The 18,372-nt window shown below is 38.4% G+C and overlaps 1 protein-coding gene across 1 annotated transcript in view; it reads right to left on the bottom strand.

The window, feature by feature from the left end:
- The window catches only part of tlk1a (tousled-like kinase 1a), a 22,113-nt gene extending 3,741 nt beyond the window's left edge, over positions 1-18,372 (bottom strand). The window contains exons 1-20 of the mRNA XM_088353450.1: positions 18,099-18,372; positions 12,002-12,123; positions 11,847-11,918; positions 9,166-9,241; positions 9,055-9,098; positions 8,852-8,947; positions 8,684-8,776; positions 8,513-8,605; positions 6,319-6,429; positions 6,099-6,235; positions 5,516-5,704; positions 4,850-4,916; positions 4,589-4,686; positions 2,653-2,734; positions 2,479-2,570; positions 2,299-2,388; positions 2,033-2,202; positions 1,043-1,178; positions 869-980; positions 667-774 (exon numbers count right to left, since the gene is read on the bottom strand). Of these exons, the coding sequence (XP_088209576.1) occupies positions 667-774; positions 869-980; positions 1,043-1,178; positions 2,033-2,202; positions 2,299-2,388; positions 2,479-2,570; positions 2,653-2,734; positions 4,589-4,686; positions 4,850-4,916; positions 5,516-5,704; positions 6,099-6,235; positions 6,319-6,429; positions 8,513-8,605; positions 8,684-8,776; positions 8,852-8,947; positions 9,055-9,098; positions 9,166-9,241; positions 11,847-11,918; positions 12,002-12,118 (1,983 nt within the window). The 5' untranslated portion in view covers positions 12,119-12,123; positions 18,099-18,372. The remainder of the gene's footprint in view (positions 1-666; positions 775-868; positions 981-1,042; positions 1,179-2,032; positions 2,203-2,298; positions 2,389-2,478; positions 2,571-2,652; positions 2,735-4,588; positions 4,687-4,849; positions 4,917-5,515; positions 5,705-6,098; positions 6,236-6,318; positions 6,430-8,512; positions 8,606-8,683; positions 8,777-8,851; positions 8,948-9,054; positions 9,099-9,165; positions 9,242-11,846; positions 11,919-12,001; positions 12,124-18,098) is intronic.

The following is an 18,372-nucleotide window of genomic DNA, read 5'->3' as shown; positions in this document are numbered from 1 at the left end:
CGTCAGAACCCTAGGGGTTAATAAAGTTTGACTGTGCTATCATCATACATTCCTACTGTAGCGTCTTAGAAATGGAAAATATATTACCAAAGACTATTTTTTGGGGAGTGCGACCTTTGATCCGGTGCGCCATACAGTGCAGAAAATATGGCAAGTATTTTTTTTTTAATTAAATAAACAAGAAATATGTATAAATAAAAGGGGACATTGAAAATATAAGTTTCCAAGTCTGCAGTTTTATATTTTTCAAATATAATTACTAAAGCCCCAGTGTGCAATAACTGACCACCAGACGGCACTGTTGTCAAATGCAAACAAAAGTGCCCCAGCAAGCAACAAGTCAGAAGACAAATATGGCGGCGACTTAAGTAGGGATTCCACCATATAAAAGATACAAATTTATGGACTTACGATTTTTTTACATAAAAATTAACATTGGTAGGATAGTTCATGTATTTTGGCCAAGTATTCAAAGCTATGTTTTGTCTTTTTTTTTCCTGCACGAAAGTTTTTTTTGTTTTGATTTTTGGTACCACTAGAATGCGCTAAAAATGACATTGTATGCACTCGATCTTGTTGTGTGGCATTTGTGTCTCATCCTTTGTCAAAAAGACGGTCAGAATCAGATAACGCTTGGCCAGTTCAGTTAAAAGTCCCAAAACTCACCTTGGCTTCATTACTGGAAACAGGCTTTACTGGGAATTGGACATCAGTAGCTTTGAGTATGGTGTTTTCCTGAAGGATGTCCTGTTGTGACTGATTGTGCCCAAATGGCTGCCAAGGATAAAAAGGAAGTGTTTTTTGAGGAAGCAACACCTCAAACATTTCAAATGAGAAGAAACTAGCAAACCAACAATTATCTACTCACCTTCTTTCCATACAAACACTGGAAAAAGATGACACCGACAGACCACACGTCCACCTTGTTGGAGATTTTTGGAGGTTCTTTTCCAACCACAAAACATTCAGGAGGCAAGTACCTGGCACAAGATTCAGATTTAGTCCCATTGCATCTTCAAATACTTGCCATTGAACTTCTTACCAGTATGTCCCCGCACCCTGCGACGTCAGATCCATCCCGTCCACGCCGTAGTTATCGTCATCCATGATTTTGGACAAGCCGAAGTCGGTGATTTTGATTTCACCACAGGCTGTCCCGTCCACCAGCAAGATATTACCTTGAGACAGAATCATTGTGTTCAACTAAGCTGGCCAGGATTTCAAAGATTATGATTCCATCAAGGAAAAAAATACATTTGCTTGAAAATTTTCTTTAATGAGAGAACCTATATACCTTTTATAGAACCTATAAAAGACTGTTAAAAGACATAAAAAATGTGTATCAGGCCAGGTGACATGAAATTTATCGCCTTGTACTATTATTACAACTTAGGCCGGTCTCCAATAAATACCTTGTAGATATTTTTTGCCTATTCATCCTGACACTCTTTTATAGTATTTTTGTCTTTGAAGTCTTTATTATGTGTTTATCCTGCAGTGCCATGTCTAATCTCCTTGCAAAATGTTCACTACGTTGTCATTGACAAAATTAAAACCGCAATGTGTAATATTTGACCACGAGATGGCACAGTGTTGTCTGGTACGAGCGAGGACCAGAGATACATGGCACAGCGTAATATACAAACTTCTCAATTAATTTTTTTTATATAAACTAACATTGGCATCATAGGTCACATATTTTTGCCTAGTATTAAAATCTGTTGTTTTTTACTGAATGAAAGTTTTATTTTTTGGAACACTAGGAGGCACTAAATATTACACTTGCCCTTTAAAGACAATTCTAAAACTGAAGGTTTTCATTACAACTGGATCATAAGCATATTTAAGAGAAATTTCTGTTCATACGGAGTCTATTCAAAACCTACATAATATTTGTAATTACTACATTGTAAATATTAAAAAATATTTTAATATTTATCCCTATAATCTTTAGCATGTCACCATAAAATTGCCACAAACTGTTCTGAAAGTTTTATTTCAAGTATAAAAGGTGTAATAGCTCCAAACTTACCTGGCTTCAGGTCATAATGAATGATCGGGGGTTTGATGTCATTCAGATATTTGAGCGCGTTGACAATCTGCATGACGATGGACCGGGCCTCCTTCTCAGACATGAGCTTGTGCTGCTTCAAGTAGAAATCCAAATCGTTGCCGTCGCAGTACTCCATAACAGTGCAAAACCTGTCAGACCAGACAGCAAAATTAAAAATCCAACCACAAAGAAAAAGCATGAGCCCAGGTACAAAAGCACTCTGTGAAATTCAAGAGGTAACTAACGTGTCTGTGTCCAGTGAAAAGTAGTCATAAAGTTTCACGATTCGGGGATGGTCCAACTCCTTGTGTATTCTGTACTCTCGGCACGCATGTCTGTAGGGAAGAAATTAGAGCTTAAAGGATCCCTAACACTGGCAAATATCAATATCACTGTGATATGGATTTTAGTGTCAGCCTACATACTTGTGATAGTTCTCCTTTTTCTCCTCCCTCCAGTTTTTGTTGAGTTGGTGGATTTTTACAGCGGCATATCTTTGTTCAATCAAGTCAAAGGCCTGCAGAACACGGAAGAATGAGTACAACTTTACATTAAATTCTGATTTGAGTCAGAAACATAACTCGCTTTTGTTCACTTGCCTTGTAAACTTCACTGAATCCGCCTCTCCCAAGAAGGTGCAAAAGCAAGTATCGTTCATTTAACGTAGGGTGATCTTTAAATCTGTGGATTGAAATAACAGCAAAGGGGAAACCTTGAAAACAAAATCTTAAAACGAGAAAAAAAAGGCTCACCTGTCATTACAGATGGTTTGGCTCAATTTAAGAAATACTTTTGACAAATGACCACATTTTTTACTTGTAAATAAAGTAAAAATCCTAAATTCTTTAAAATCGTATAAATATTCTATGTGTTGACAGTTAATGCTTAAAGGGATTTTTTAGTAAATTAAAATAATTCATATTCAAAATAGCCATAAATACATTTCAATAGGGCAAAATTTATTTTTGGCAGTGCATAAAGAGGGAAAACCCCTCGCCACCCAAAAGAGAGGGTAAGAAATATGTTAAAGAAACACCTACATGTACCATTTTCCTTACATTGACAGTGCAATAATTCATTAATGTCCAAAACTAAGTAAAATAAGTCTTAGCAACGCAGAGCTACATAGTTGTGTGTAGGAATTTCACTTTATAAAGCTTTAATTTGCTCCCTGTTTTGTGCTTTAAAAGTACAGAAGTGTGATAGTCTCCATTAACATTATCTTGATTTCAGGTAAAATTTTGAACAACTGCTATTTAAGTCGTTTTTTTAATAGTTAAAAATATATATTAAATTGCCCCCTCCCCATAACAACAAAATAATATAGTTATTTTATAACTAAATATACATCTGTTCTCATTTTTAAAAATTTCAATAAACTTCATCTCAAAACAATTGGTTCCTTTCCGATAGCATTCTACAAAAGACTTATTTTAAAGAGGTTTGTAAAAATATTAAATTACATTCAGATGGCAATTACTGATGTTAAATAGGTTTTTAAGTAAAATTAACATTTACTGGGTGCAAAAAAAGTGATTAGATCCTTAGTATTTTTTGCAAGTACCATATCGTCCAGACTATAAATTGCATATTTTTTTAAAAAAGTTTGGCCAGGGGTGCGACTTACACATTGTTGAGACTTAACACATTGCTGTCATTTGAGTTTTTCATTTTTTTATTGCCGGTACACGTATCATTTCACATGTCATTTTCACAATAAACTGGAAGAGGGTGCTTAAGGTCTGAACAGATTGTTTCAACCTTGACCTGTTGTGGGAGGGACATTTTTCGAAGTTTCGAGTTGGAGGAGTTGTTTACTGGTAAACGTGACACCGAGGATGATGATGTCATTGGATTTAATGATTTGGAGTGAAGCTGATAGTTGGTAACCATGTTCTTTTTGCTAGAGTTATCCGTACAATTCTTAAAATGCTACGTCATTACTGCACATACGTGTAATGTTAGTTTATCGTATACTTATTGAGCCTGTTGTTCTCCATTTAATTTTAAATTGTCTTTCAAGATGATGACATGGATTTTTTTTGTGTTTGATTTTATTAAATACATTTCTCACCAAAACGATACTTGTGTTTTTTCCTTCTTAATTATGCATTTTTTGGCTGGTGTGACTTATACTCCAGAACGATTTATAGTCCGGGTAATGCGATATCTTAACAATCAAATCTTTAATTTCGCTAACTGTGAAAAGCTTAGACCCAGCACCAACTCTTAAACACCTCTCGATTTTTAATGATTCAGTATTTTTTCATGTCAAATTTATTACATTAATTCCATTTATTACCCAGCCCCCCTTCAACGAATGATGAAAATAGCAGTGCTTAAAGGTATTTTTATATTTACCTCGGCTCCATTATATTTACGTTTCCTTAAGTACCGTCGAGCAATTTTCACAAACTGATGTTACATTCAATTCCATACTGCCTGCAAGATTCTCCCGAAAAATACTTCTGCTTTTGCATGGACCAATGCCAAGCTCCAAAATGACAACACAAAGCTCCATTGAATCTCACTCACTGCGAACTGTCCTCATTATTTAATCTCTTCAATTCCCGAATGTGAAGATTGCGGACCCTCTCCAATCGCTCCAGCTCCGCCTGGATCTCGGCTTCCTCCTATTAAAGATTCAAGTGGGCAAAGAAATGAAACTTCAGAGTAGATACTTAAAGAAGAGCAACTCCACAAAAACTTGTCACAGCCTAGTTTGTTATCATAAAAATACAGCAAATCCTCAAACTTATGTTTCTATTAATGCAAAATCGTCACTGATGGACAAACCTTTTTGAGGTGTCCAAGTCGTAGTTTGAATATCTCCTCCTGTTCGTGGTACTCAGCTAGCGTTAGCCTGTTGGCAAAATAAACACAAGAGAAAGAAAGGCATGTTAATTTGTAATTATAATACCATTGTCAGCGATAGTACAAAAATACCCAAACCACAAAATACTACTGAAATGATCTAAAAGATTATTTTTCCTCCATTCACTCATGTCCTGGGTTATCCCCATAATATAGTTATGAAATCATTATGTATGTGCTTAGTGTATCTTATTGGTGTTTAAACTAGAGCCCGAGCCATCTGTGGCTCCCCACCGCATTACAGCGTCCCTTCGCAGATATTGAAAATTTTCAAATGGGGCTTTATACATATTACTGCTCTTTAAAGTATCCGAATTATGTTTTTTAGACAATCAAAACAAAAACAAAAAATAGCAAAACCAAAGAACACAAAAAAAATGCTTAAATTGTTTTAAATTATTACCATTATCATTATTTTAATTCAAACAATAAAAACAAAGAAAACAAAACACAAATTACAACACTTGACTTTTTTTCCAGAACATATTTAAATTATCAGGTTTACCTGAGTAAAAGCATTGGTAAAAGACAAAGAGAATTGAAAGTGAAGTTTTTAACAGTGACCTGCCGTAAGTGCGTTTTACTTACAGCTGAGGTAGGCTAGGTTTTAAGAAAGGATCACTTTCACCGCCGTTGACGGCCTTGGTTTTACGTTGCTTTGGCTCAGAGTTTGTTGTGGGTGCTTGTGAGTTGCTGGACGAAGAGGGCTTCCTCTTGGCTAGTAGTTTCCGCTGCCTCTCGATGTCTTCCCTTTGTTGATTGATCGACTCCTGTTGCCTGAAAGGGAAAATACCTTTTTGTTTCACACAGTACTTTTTAACAAACAACCATAAGAATAGCAGCATTTCTTCGCAAATTATTAAAGGAAAAGTGTATCGACTCAAGGTCCCTTCTCAAGGTTTCTTCATTTTCCTCATGTTGAGGTTTTTGAATTTTTCCTTGCCCTCATGTAGGTTTTAGATCAGGGGATGGTGTAATAATAGTCCGTGGTCTGTGCAGCCCATTGAGACTTTTTGTGATTAAGGGCGTCACAAATCAACATGACTTGACTACTAATTTAGGGCATAATTTTGCTGACCACTGGCATTACCAACTATTGTTAGTGAAATAGTCAGATGACACTTTTTCTATATTATCCCCAACTCCTTTTCAATATATGAAATTCTCTCACTTTACGAGGTTTTGGAAGGCGTAGCCATCAGTCCACTGTTCGGTAAACGAGGCTCCGTGTCTCACTGTGGTGAAATGTCCCAAACGGAGCCGGTCTTGCATGCTTTTCTCCCGACAGGCCTGTTTCTCTTGGTTGCTCTAAGATTGGAAATAGAGGTTGGCAACATCGCAGGGAAAGAAACTATAATTGACACAGTAGGCATATGTGTGATAATAAGTACCTTTTCTATGAGGAGTTTCTTGCTCATGGTGATGCATTTATTCAAGCGTTCCTTATATTTTTCAAGTAATTTTTGTTGTTCGTCTATTTGTCTCCTGAGATCACAGTTGGCCTACAAAAGAAAAATCATTTGGTAATCGATCGAACAAACTACAAAAACAACCAAAGAAGGGATGCATGATAACTTTTGGGCCAATTGTTATCGAAGATAATGCCAGAGGTGGTGCTTCAAGCACGGAATTTTATATTCGCGCATGCCCAGTTCGAGAAATGCATATCAAACATTAGTCACCCCATCGCACCAGTCTCACTAGGAATATCCTTAAATTCCAGTCTCATTACCTTTTTATCTCATCGAGTGGCGGGTGCCTACCGCTGTGTTCCGATTGAAGAAATTGACGTTTTTCGTCTGAGCTGTGCGTTTTTTTGCCCTCTTAGAAGGCTGCGAGGGGTTTGTTTACCTGCCGCCAATGCGACTTGGTTTCTGGCTCCCCTTTGCCTCCCTTTGGGTCGTCAAATGTGGCGTTTTATTTGTTTTCTTGCCATATGTCACGGTTGTTTTGCCCAGTGTAGCTTTCTGTTAGCATGGGGGCTACTAGGTCTAATTTCGGATAGCGTTGTCGCTGCGGCCACTGCAGACTTTTTTTCAAATTATTCCCCAGCGAGGTTTTTGTATAAGGCCAGCTTCCCTTTAGCATCAGGGCTACCGCGTCTGATCCCAGCTGGCCCCACAGCGGCCGATGCCAGCGCCGTTTCAAATTATTCCCCGGTTTACAGTCTCCTCCCCATTGGCTTCGGGCTGCCGTGTTTGCTTCCGGCCGGCCTTGCATTTTCTCACCGTGGCCCTTGCCCCCTTTAGTTTCTCCCAATGGGCTTGCTAGCTTGCCAGAGTTTTTTGTCGGCTGGCCCCAGTCAACTTTAAGGCCACCGTGTACATGCGTTTGTTCCCGGCCGGCCTCGCATTGTCGCTTTGGCTGTCGGTTTTTGGATTTCCCGCTGGGCCTGCTTGCCGGGCATGGCTGCTGCCTTCTACTGGTAATTTTTGCTGGGGTTGGTGTCCCTTCCTGGACCCTCCAGGTGGTTGGCGTTAGGGCGCGCAGGTGGCCTTCTTTCTTTCGGCCCTGCCGATGTGCACGTCATGCAGGAGGCGTTTGCCTCGCCTTCTTTTGACGTTTAGTCCCCCCAGACTGAGGTGGCACTCCGACAGTGTCTCGCTGTGGTTGAATGCAGCCATCACCTCTGAGGTGCCTTCTGGCCCCAGTTTTTTTTGATGGGCTGCTGCGTCTTGCCTGTTCAGGCCCTCCCCTTGGAGGTTGACGAGTTTTCGTACGTCCGGTCGCCTTTTGTTCTTTGTGATGGCTTGTTTGAAGTTCATTTGGTCGAAGTGGCGCTATTTCCTGCTGGATTACGGGGACTATTGCCCGTATTATGCCACCTGTGGCCTTTACCTGCCTTTTGCACAGCCATTCTACCGGGGCCGTTGCCACTTCCCGGCCCGCCCTGAAGGTGGTGTCCTTCCATCTGTGCTCCTGATTCTTGGGCGTTGCCTGAGACTTTCTCCAGGTCCTAAAGCGTTGATGTGGCCTCCTCTACACTGCTCGTCATTGTCCAGCCGAGGATTTCCAGTGAGATCCGTTTCTGGGGTTCCCCGTGACTACACTGGTATTACTCATTGAAGCACCACCTCTGGCAGGTGGTAGGGGCGCAATAGAACAAAATTTTACGAATGTAACTATCATTGTATGGGTTTGTACAACCGCCAGGACATCATGTCACTTGGAATATTTTTCCTTACGCAAGAAGATTGTGAATGTAGTGCACCTGTGATGGGATTGGAAATTATTGACATTCCTAATGAGACTGGTGCAATGGAGTGACCAATTTTTGGTCTGTATTTCTTGAAATGTGCATGCGCAAAGGTGAAATTCCATGCTTGAAGCATCCCCTCTAGCAGTCGTCCGGGACTCATAGAACCATAGTTACAGGCGTAAATTTTGTTTTTGTGTGTATGAGTGTGCGTTTTCTGAATACAGCATACAGGGGAAAAGATTTTTGATATTTGCCTCCAAAAGGAAGAAGGATTTCATAAGTGATTGGTAGGGAAAAAACAGTTATCGTGCACTCCTAAACGAAACATTTTGTTTTAGCAATGCATATAAATTTTGAAGAAATATGTGAACTAGATGTTTGCATACCCGTAACAAATCATCTATTCTTCCCTCCTTCTTTTCAAGGTCCAGATTCTTCGTGCTTTCAAGGGCAGCTAGCTTCAACACTGTAAGGTCAGTCTGATTCAGAACAAAAAAAGGAAAACGGTTAGACCAAAGTGTCTCAAAAAGACAAAGTGAGTGGGACAAGTGGCTCACCTGAACAAACTTAACCGCTAGTTGTTTTGGATGTGCCAAGAGGTCACTAAAGGACGGACCGGTGGGGGAGGAGCTATTTTGTCTACCCTGCAACTAAAGAGTGTTTTCTGTTGAAAATGACAAACTCCAAATGGCTCATTGTTAAAGACGTTTCGGGGCGAATCTTACAGCAATGCCCTGAGCGGAGTGCGAATGAGAATTCTGAGGGGAGCGAATCGCTGGCGCGAGGGCTCGCACGGGGCTGGACCCATTACCCCCGTGGAACTAAAAAAAGAAAAGGAACAATTGCCAGCATTACCAAAAAAAAGAGATGACATGCTTCTCACATAGAAGATTAGGAGCAATTCCTTTCAACAAAGTAGATAACTTACATCAAAATAATCACTTATTTTAGGGCCCCGAGCAGTCGTCTTTCCTATGGAGAGGAAACATTATGTTGGCCATATTCTGTTTATAGATAAAACTTGACTAAAAAAACTTGCCTTGGCTACTTTCTGAGTGTATGTCAGGTTTTCTCTTTCGGCCTCTAGGTGTCTCAGACTGCTTCTTCTCTGGAGTCTGAAAAGAAATATGCAGTATAATTTTATTTAAAAAGGAAAGCATTAAACTTTGGAACCTGTGAGCTATAACTAGTTTAAAACTGCTTCCTACGGGAGCATTTTTGCTCGACTTGTCTTTTTGAAAAATGACTGCACTGCTTTAGAGTACAAGTTTAGGATTCTTGTGCAATAAGACCTGGTCCGGGCTGCAGGACCAATACTTACACTTTCCTTTTCACCGGTTATGTAATCCCATTTAATGAAGATTTCAAGTGTGATAAAAACAAATTCAGTTTATTATGATAGGTTTACTCAATTTTAAGAAACCAAAGCTCAAGTATGGCTGAGCAATTCTTCGATTGATTTTTTTTGTCATTTTAAAAATCATCCAGATGAAAAGTACTCAGATGAAGAATTTAAGAGCTCAATTGGAATGGTTCAAAGCTAGGGCTGAATATCAAACAGTAGTTATGAAGTTGTTAATTGTGGCATTTGAAATATTTAGGCACGGGTTATACCGGTATCATTTATCTTTGAAATAAATGTGCTTCCTGTGGAGTTGATCTTTTTAAAATAGGTTAAAAATCATAGCTATCCAGAAGGACTGATAAAATAGAGATTGAATGGCCAGAAAGGGCTGGCTGATAAAACCCTTAAAATAAATTCTCTAATCTAATCAACTTTGAACAATAACCGTCACCCTAAATATATATTTTTCAAGTTTGATTCATTAAACAATATATCTAATGCAATACTTTAAGGCAAGAATATGATTTTAAATATTTTCATATTTTCAAACACTAATTCAACATTCATTTCATGCCAAAACTAGCAACAACTTTGACTAATTTAAAAAAACGCTGTTTCCAATTTCAGACTTTGGCAAATTTACAAATAATTAATACCCAAAATTAATCAAATTAGTTTGATTTATTGCCCAGCCCTAAGCGTGAGCTTCTTTTATGGATAGTTCATTTAAAGTATATTCCGTATTAAACCAAAACCCACAAAGTAAGCTGGTGAACCACCTCTTTTAAATTATTAACTCTCACAGACGACAATATTTCCAAAGCAGTGCCCTTATTGGTAGTTGTTAGCAAATCATTTGCGGAAAATCAACTCCAATATCATGTCAAAAATCACACTAAAACTTAATTTTAACTTTTGGCAGAAGAGCCTTTTTGTGTTTGTTGCTTTTTTTTTATGTGCACAACACAAAAACAACCTCAACACATTACCAACAGTTAAATTTGCACACGATCAGAAGTACAATAAAATTTTACTTTATATATATATATATATATAAAATAAAAGAGTAGGCTAAAGCAAGTTATTTAAAAAAACTAAACAAATTTTAGTCTCCTCAAATATGTCCCAAAAAGTAAATGCTTGGCGGTGTCCCCGACTTACATTTCCTCTTTAAGGCGTAGAATGTTTTTTTTCAGGATTTTCCCCCAATATTATAAAATGAGGGGGCGATTAAGGCAAGAAAATATTATAATGATCAGAGCAAACTACAATTTAAAAATCAGTTTCATTTTAAATCTGCAGCCGCCAACTCCATCCACTACTCCACTCTCCCAGCTCGAGTCATGTCACACAAAAGGTAAATAAAACATTTTCCCTTTAAATGTATATTTATGTATAATGTTTTACCTCATATATGGCATAATAGTAGAGACCCCTCACTACTTTAATCGAGAAAAGTCAGAAGGGCGCAACGAAACACTGCATGCAGCATGTACTCCGTGGATTCTTATTGCAGGCGGGAATCGACTGCATCGGGAGGGAAAGCAATAGCAAGGCTGCCGGTCTTGCTTCTGTTACGGCCAGGCTGACAACTTTCTAATGCCATTCCTGACTAACCTGAAGGTCACCAATGCCATATCCATTACCCATGAAACAGATGACCTGGAGCTACAACTCGAGTAAAACCGCTACATTCAGAGCGGTTGTATTTAATTTATCTCGGAGACCGGCTGAAGTCAAGATTATCCGATGCTAGCGTGCAGCGAGCCAGCCGCTCTCTAAATATCTTTCATACACTGTAAGAAGACAACCTTCAATTTCATTTCATGTTTTATAATGACAGGAAACACCATTAGTTCATCTGCAATTCTCTATAGTTTTTATGTTGTTACAGTCGTATATTCTTAGTCAGTAAAGAAGTCCTCTCGAGGTAGGTTTGACCCTTGGAGGCTTTTATGAAAGTGCATACTAATTTGTGAATTTTCAATTTCCATGGGAAATTCTGGCCCAAATTAATAGTGATGACCAAAGGGATTACTGAACCTACTATATTCTATTGTTTTATTTTGATATTTTCTGGAGTAACAGGGGTTAAAACTGCATCGCTAACTACCATAGGTTTCAATTCCCCCATTATATGGCTATTTCACTTTGCGATATCAAACTCAGAACAGAATAATGTATCCTGGGGGTCTAATGTACCCGTACTCATAAATACAAACCACAACAAGGTAGATTTTACAGTCACACAAAAAGACATAAGCCAAAAGGAGTTGCACACACAAAGTGGTAGAACATTGAAACCCAGGAGGTACAGGACCTCCACATTCCCTGACTTACTACCCGAAACTTTGAAAATAACAACCAAGACGTACCTCGGATTCTTTGTCGCTTGAGGAGCCCAAGCTTCCAAAACTATGGTTTGAACATTCATTATTGGTCAAACCCTAGAAAAAGAAAACCAATTATGATTTAGATTAAACACTTACATAATCATCAGAGATCATTTTCCAGAAAAGAAGAATCTCACTTTGGTTCCTCCGCTTGTGCTCCCAGTGCTGCCACCCGTGCTGCCGCTGACCCCGCCCATAAAACGAGCCTCCAGCAGCTCCTGTCTGCGGGGGTCCAGGCTGTGCAGCTCCTCCATGGCGCCTGCGAGCATTAACAACAAATGACAGCACATCGAGGTTAGCGCGAGCAGAGAATATTGTTTAATTGGAGCCCTGGAGGACACACTCAAGAGCACAAAAGAGGACGGCCGCGGCACTGTCATAAAAGCGCTCGTAACGCTTCGCCATCAAGCACGCCCTTTGTCATATTTACTCTTGTTGCCACTGCAAGGTGCATATAACAAGTCACGCTGCTGCTCAGCACAAACGTCATGCGAGGTGCAGGACCAATGTTTCGACAGCAAGTCAAGGATGAATAATTCATTCTTATTAGGCGATTGCGTGAGCTCCCAGGGCACCAGCATCTCAGCAGGCTCAGGAAACCCGAGTGTGAATGATGCATCCATTTTGTATCTGCAGATCAAGCTGGGCAGTGTTATTTAACCAAACAACAGACGAAAAATAAAGATTTCACATTTTCAATAAAATACAGTGCATAAGGCGATTTTATAGTGCATTACTATAACTTTTAAAAATCTTGATGAATAAACATTTAAAGTAAACTATGAACTCATTCAATGCCATAATGTATAAAAATGTTTTCAGAAGCATCGTTGCCGAGTGCCAAAATGTAAAAATGTTTTTTTTCTGGTTTCATAAAATGTCGAATATAAAGGGTTTGGCGCTGCTCATCGGTAATTATCAAGCCCCTAGGAATTATTTCAATATGATAAATCACCATTAGGAGTGGCTTTGATCAACTCATTGGCCACACACCGAGGAAGCCCATCTTCCTAGTGTTGTTTCGTGTAGCTGATCGAATGAGTGTGTGAAGGTGGCCCCATATGGCAAGTAAGCTTAGTATAGCAGTGTGGTGAGAGTCGCCAAATATGGAAAAATAGTAAAAGGAAGTAAACTCTTCAACAGAGCTTATTCCTTTCAAAAAAAAAAAAAAGACGACCAAGTCCCATCGTCATCGTCGTCTGGTCAGGGAGGGATGACGTTACATGCACGTACGCAGGGACGCAATCGCCCAAGTGAACGTGATCACCAAGGTTTTTGCAAAGTTTATGCATCTGTTCAGTGTTCTTGCTTTTTTTTTTTAAAAATCAAAGTGCCCTTGTGTTTATGGAAAGCACGGTTTAGATCTTAAGAGGCATCATAAAAGCAAAAAAAATAAACCTGATGTGAAAGTTCTGCTTGAAATGCATCCTTTCACAAAAAGCCCTTTTTTCATTGGAAACAAGTATTTTCAAAAACTTAATGTTCAACTGCTGTTTACTGAAGAATTATCAAAGCTAGAAACACAATTTTACTCTAATGAAAGATAAGGGTTCGAGCTTTCTTTTGATATGTCCTATAAGTATATTGCTACAAAACTACATTGTCTGTAGTCCTTCAGAAATGAGTCAAAATGGCAAAAAAAATTGACTGGAGCGGCTCTCCAAAAAAAAAAAAAAAAAAAAAACATCTGTCATTGAATGAATTAATAAAATATACACACCAAAGCTACAATGGCTTTAGTAGTGTTTTGTTTTTTGTTTTTAAGAGTTAGAGATTTCAAAATTTGTTATGGGTTATTATGTGTTACTCAAGTCCAAGTTTTGGGTGCATCATACATGCAATCAATCTTTAGCTGTTTTGGTCACTTGACTATCAAGAGCAGTCTCAGCCCAGATTTACATAGACAAGGCAAATCCAAACATTCATTAGAATAAAAATTAAAAAACTGAACAAGTTTAAAACTTCGAGACAGAAACTATGCTAGTCGTATTTAGTTTTGATGTAAACATGCCTTCCTCAGATTGTAAATCATCTGGCATGATTCACTTTTGGATGAAGATACTTTTGGCACATTGCAATTTGTGCTATTTATACTCACAGCCGTTTTTAAGTTATCTTCAATGGACTCAAATTACAAAATACTTAAAAAGAACATAGGCGTAGTGGGACATTGCAGGAGTTTGTGTGCACATTTTTAATGTAATATATTGATGAATAAAATATTTTTTTGTATAAAATACAATTGTTGCAACATCAATGATCAGGAATGAACATTTTAAATTATTGCAGCTATGCTAATTAACTTATTTACATAAATTAATTTATGAGAAGGTAAAAACAATACATAAGTTTACATGACAAAGTATTGAAATACAAGAAACAGAGGGGCAGCTTATCTTATAAGTTTTACTTCCTTTAACAGGAAGGATTTGCCGTATTTTCTGGATTATAAACCACTCTGAAGTTTAAGTCGTACAAGCCAAATATGCAAAATTAAGAAGGAAAAAACAAATACAAGTCCAAATTGGAGTATAAGTCACATTTTTGGGAACAATATCTGATGGTAGATGGTAAACATACTGCAATTTAACAGCGCTTTTTCAAGTTATTGAAAACCTCCCAAAGCGCTTTACAATCTATTTCACACAGACTCACACATACCGATAGCGGCATCAGCTATGCAGGGCACCTACCAGCCTATTGGGGACATTAGGAGTTCAGTATCTAACACCAAAATCATACATATCATCTTGAGAGGAAATTTTAAATTAAAAAAATGAGAAGTCTTTAGTTTGTTTCAATCACAACGTATGATTTCTGAAATAAACGCAAAACAAATGCTCCCTTTGGCCGCTGGGGGGCAGACTACTCTTTGCTTTAGTAGGCTGAGCATGGTTGTTTAATCTGATGTAGTATAATCTTATTGTATATTTCTTTCTCATTCATTTCAAACCAGTACGACAACTAAGAAATACATTTTCATAGCTCCGACTTAAGTTTGTATAGTGTGGCGCGTTGGTCCAGGTGTAAAACTGCATTCACCCAACGTTTAAAATTAACCAGTTAATGGATGAGCTGCCCGCTGCCCCATCCGCAACCTCAGTGGAAGTGTTTGAATCTAGGCTTAAAACACATTTACATTCAATAGCTGAGGAATGATGTTGACCTCAGGAGGACGTCAACTGGACATTCTATTATTACTTATTTTTCATGTTGATGCTGTGGTGTAATAACAGTCTGAACAGCCCTTTGAACTTCTTGTGATTAAGGACTATACAAATAAACATGACTTGACTATAGAACAATGGGCTAAATAAGTGTACAATATACTAACATTACACAAACGTGCATATCTTGGACACGCTGAAATAAGTCAATAACGATGTAACATATTATGAGTGTTTCAGATAACTCTACCATAAAGAACATGCTTACAAAACTATCACCTTCACTCCAAACCACTCAATCCAATGAAATATTCATCCTCTGTGTCACTTTTCCCGGTAAACAACTTCTCCAACTCAGAACGATAAGCCGCTTCGAAAAATATCCCAACCACAACAGGGCAAGGTTAAAATAATCAACACATGCCTAGAGAACCCTCTTGCTTTTCAGTATGACAATAACATGGGAATTGATATACGTACCGGTAATAAAAAAATTAAACTCAATGATATAACAATGTGTTAATACCTTTACATATAAGTCTCACCGGAGTTTAAGTCGCACCCCAGCCAAGTTAGGAAAAAAACTGACTTATGGTGTGGAAAATACGGAACTTTAGTATTTACTCCCAGTTAAGTGTTTACATTTTAACATGCGGGGAAAAGTTGAAATGTATACCCTTATGTGAACTTTAGGCAATATTTCTCAGCAAAAAACAAAAACACAAGACAAATGGATAGCCCTCCCATATAGCTTACAGTACATTCCGGAAATTTATTTTTGCTTTATTTCTAGAAACTTTTACATTATACATGCAAGACTTATTTTATTGAACACAATACAACTTAAAAGAAGTCCCCTTAGGTGTCAGCACATTGCAGTGTATTCACTGTGTTGTGTTAAATGTTTTGATGATATGATAACATTATCTGCTGTGTTGTTAAATGTTACAGTACAAGGTGATTACAGCACAGAAAAGTGATTAAAAATAATGAAATCAGAAAGTTGCACATCTATTTAAAAAAAAAAAAAACACTGAGCAATCACAAAATAACTGATTCTTCAAATATCTTAACGTTTGTAAAAACTTTTGAAATAGAATTGTGGGGCAGCCACAGTGGTAAAACTGTGACATGTCCATAGAAAAGTAAATATGGCGTGTGAAATTCAACCTCTGCAGTAAACTACTTTATTACCAAGAGAATTTGCAGTTCATATTGTGTGTTAAACTATCGGGTGCAGCAGTGCATCGCCATAAACCAGTACACGATACCGTGAAAAGTATCGGTATGGATGAATGTTTATAAATTTACTTCTCTATTCAACATTTTCAAAACGTTGCACTATTTGTCTTTGCACTATTATCAAATTCTCAATAGTTATTTATGATAACTACTGATGCACTTACAACTTAAGTCAGTCTACAAACACTACTTTGTGATTATTACCCATCTATCCTAATGTTCTTGAATATTATTTAAATCTTGTCTTTTTTTACAAGTCTTTATTACATGTTTATCCAGGAGTGCCACATCTAATATCACTGTTAACAATATACAGTACATTGTTATCAATGGCAATGTAGACCATTCTATTCAATTTCCAAAAAACCTGCTCACTAACAACCAAAACAATAGGGAGGAAAAAACAAAAATCAACCGACTCGGGGCAGAAGAGACAAATAAGTCTTTCAACTAATACGATTACTGACGGATTAAAAAAAACAATTTAAGGTAGAGGCCACCTTGCCCCCTCCCTTTGTTACCGTTTAAGTGAGACAAGGAGTTGACAATAATTTGTCAAATGGGGGAGGGGGGGGGTGAATATTGACTTTTACCAAGATTTGCAAAGAACTTGCCGACTCATTACTTTTCGCAGGCCACTACAGCTGTTGCAATGATTTACAACTGATACGACCAGCCAATTCTGCTCCTAAAGTCAATAATGCTGCTCCTTGTTTTCTCTACAAAAAGATAATCTCAACGAGTTAAAATGCTGTTAATATGGAGGATATAAAGATGCCCTTTTCACACTTTCTCTCCGGCTTTTCCGATTCAACAATGAGATGGAAATTCAACCCAAAGCCTTTTGACCCAGGACAATACAGAGACATTTATGCAAGCCTTCAATGTGATGCTATATAAGTTTACCCTGAAGGCCTCTGTGAACAAAAGTTATCTATATTCAAGCCCCCGAACCAACAAGCAGTTGAAGCCTTACACCCAAGACAGTGAATGTCATTTTACTTAATGCTGTTCAGCACATTGACCACCTGTTTATGGCACAGACACTTGAGAAAGCTCTAAAACGTCCTTGCATTATCTGATGGCCCGTTTCCAATAAGTTCATTGCATCAAATATGCAAGTTCGACTAAATTACATTGTTTGGCGTTGCTCCATTTTTGGGAGCAATGCAAGGGGGGAAAGGGATTCAAAGGCAAAACATGTCCACTTTAAAGTCAAAATGGTGTCAATTCCTGGCGCTGTAACGGTGACATCCGATTTTCAAATTCGCCCCGACAAAAGGTCAAGTAAGTTATCTATTTGGGTGCTTTTAAAAGAAGCATTCGCCGCATATATTAAATTCCAATCTCAGTGCAAGAGGTTGTGACACGACAATGGATGCTCTTCTCTTAACATGCAATTGCTGATAGATGCATCGGTTACCATCAGCAGACATTGCTTTGTCCTCACATTCTTTTCTTTACCTTCATCGTTAACTTGATAGCTCGTGCAAAAAAGGTGCACGCTTAACATGGCTGCGTGCATCCATAACAATCGGAACCTACCCTGCTCATAAACACTCGCCGAGGGCATGCGTGCAGTTGTTTCAAATAGATAATAAAACATCGATCTGGTTTTGAAGGGGGAAAAACACGATGGTATTGCTAGCGAGTAGCCTAAGAGCCTCAATGGACTTTGGAGCAGACATTCTGCTAACATTCACCGAGCGTTTTCACTCCGTCGTCTCGCTTCAATTTCTTTCCCGTTCGGCTCCCTTTCGAAAATTAAAAACACCCACGGGTAGAAAGACATACTATTGACGCGTTTAAAAAGCGTTTTCGATACCTTGAAGGGGCTTTAAGAGCGCCGTGATATGTTGCTGAAAACACGGTCCGTGTTGAGGACGTGGAGAGCTGGGACCAAAGATGGCGGCCCCTCCAAACTTCCACGACTTTGGACACTCATCAAGCTACTTTTTCCCCGTCCAGTTGACGCCTCCAGTCGGGTACGATCCCTCGCCCACCGGCGCCGGGATTACTGGTGAGAAATGTTAAAAACGTGAAATAGTTATAACTCGGTTAGTATCCACTTGACGCCTTGCTGCGTGAGCGTGTGTAAT

The sequence above is a fragment of the Urocampus carinirostris genome, chromosome 14 (assembly GCF_059441175.1).
Source record: "Urocampus carinirostris isolate Australia breed hairy pipefish chromosome 14, RoL_Ucar_1.0, whole genome shotgun sequence".
Classification (NCBI taxonomy): domain Eukaryota; kingdom Metazoa; phylum Chordata; class Actinopteri; order Syngnathiformes; family Syngnathidae; genus Urocampus; species Urocampus carinirostris.
This window is presented reverse-complemented; position numbering and strand designations above follow the sequence as displayed.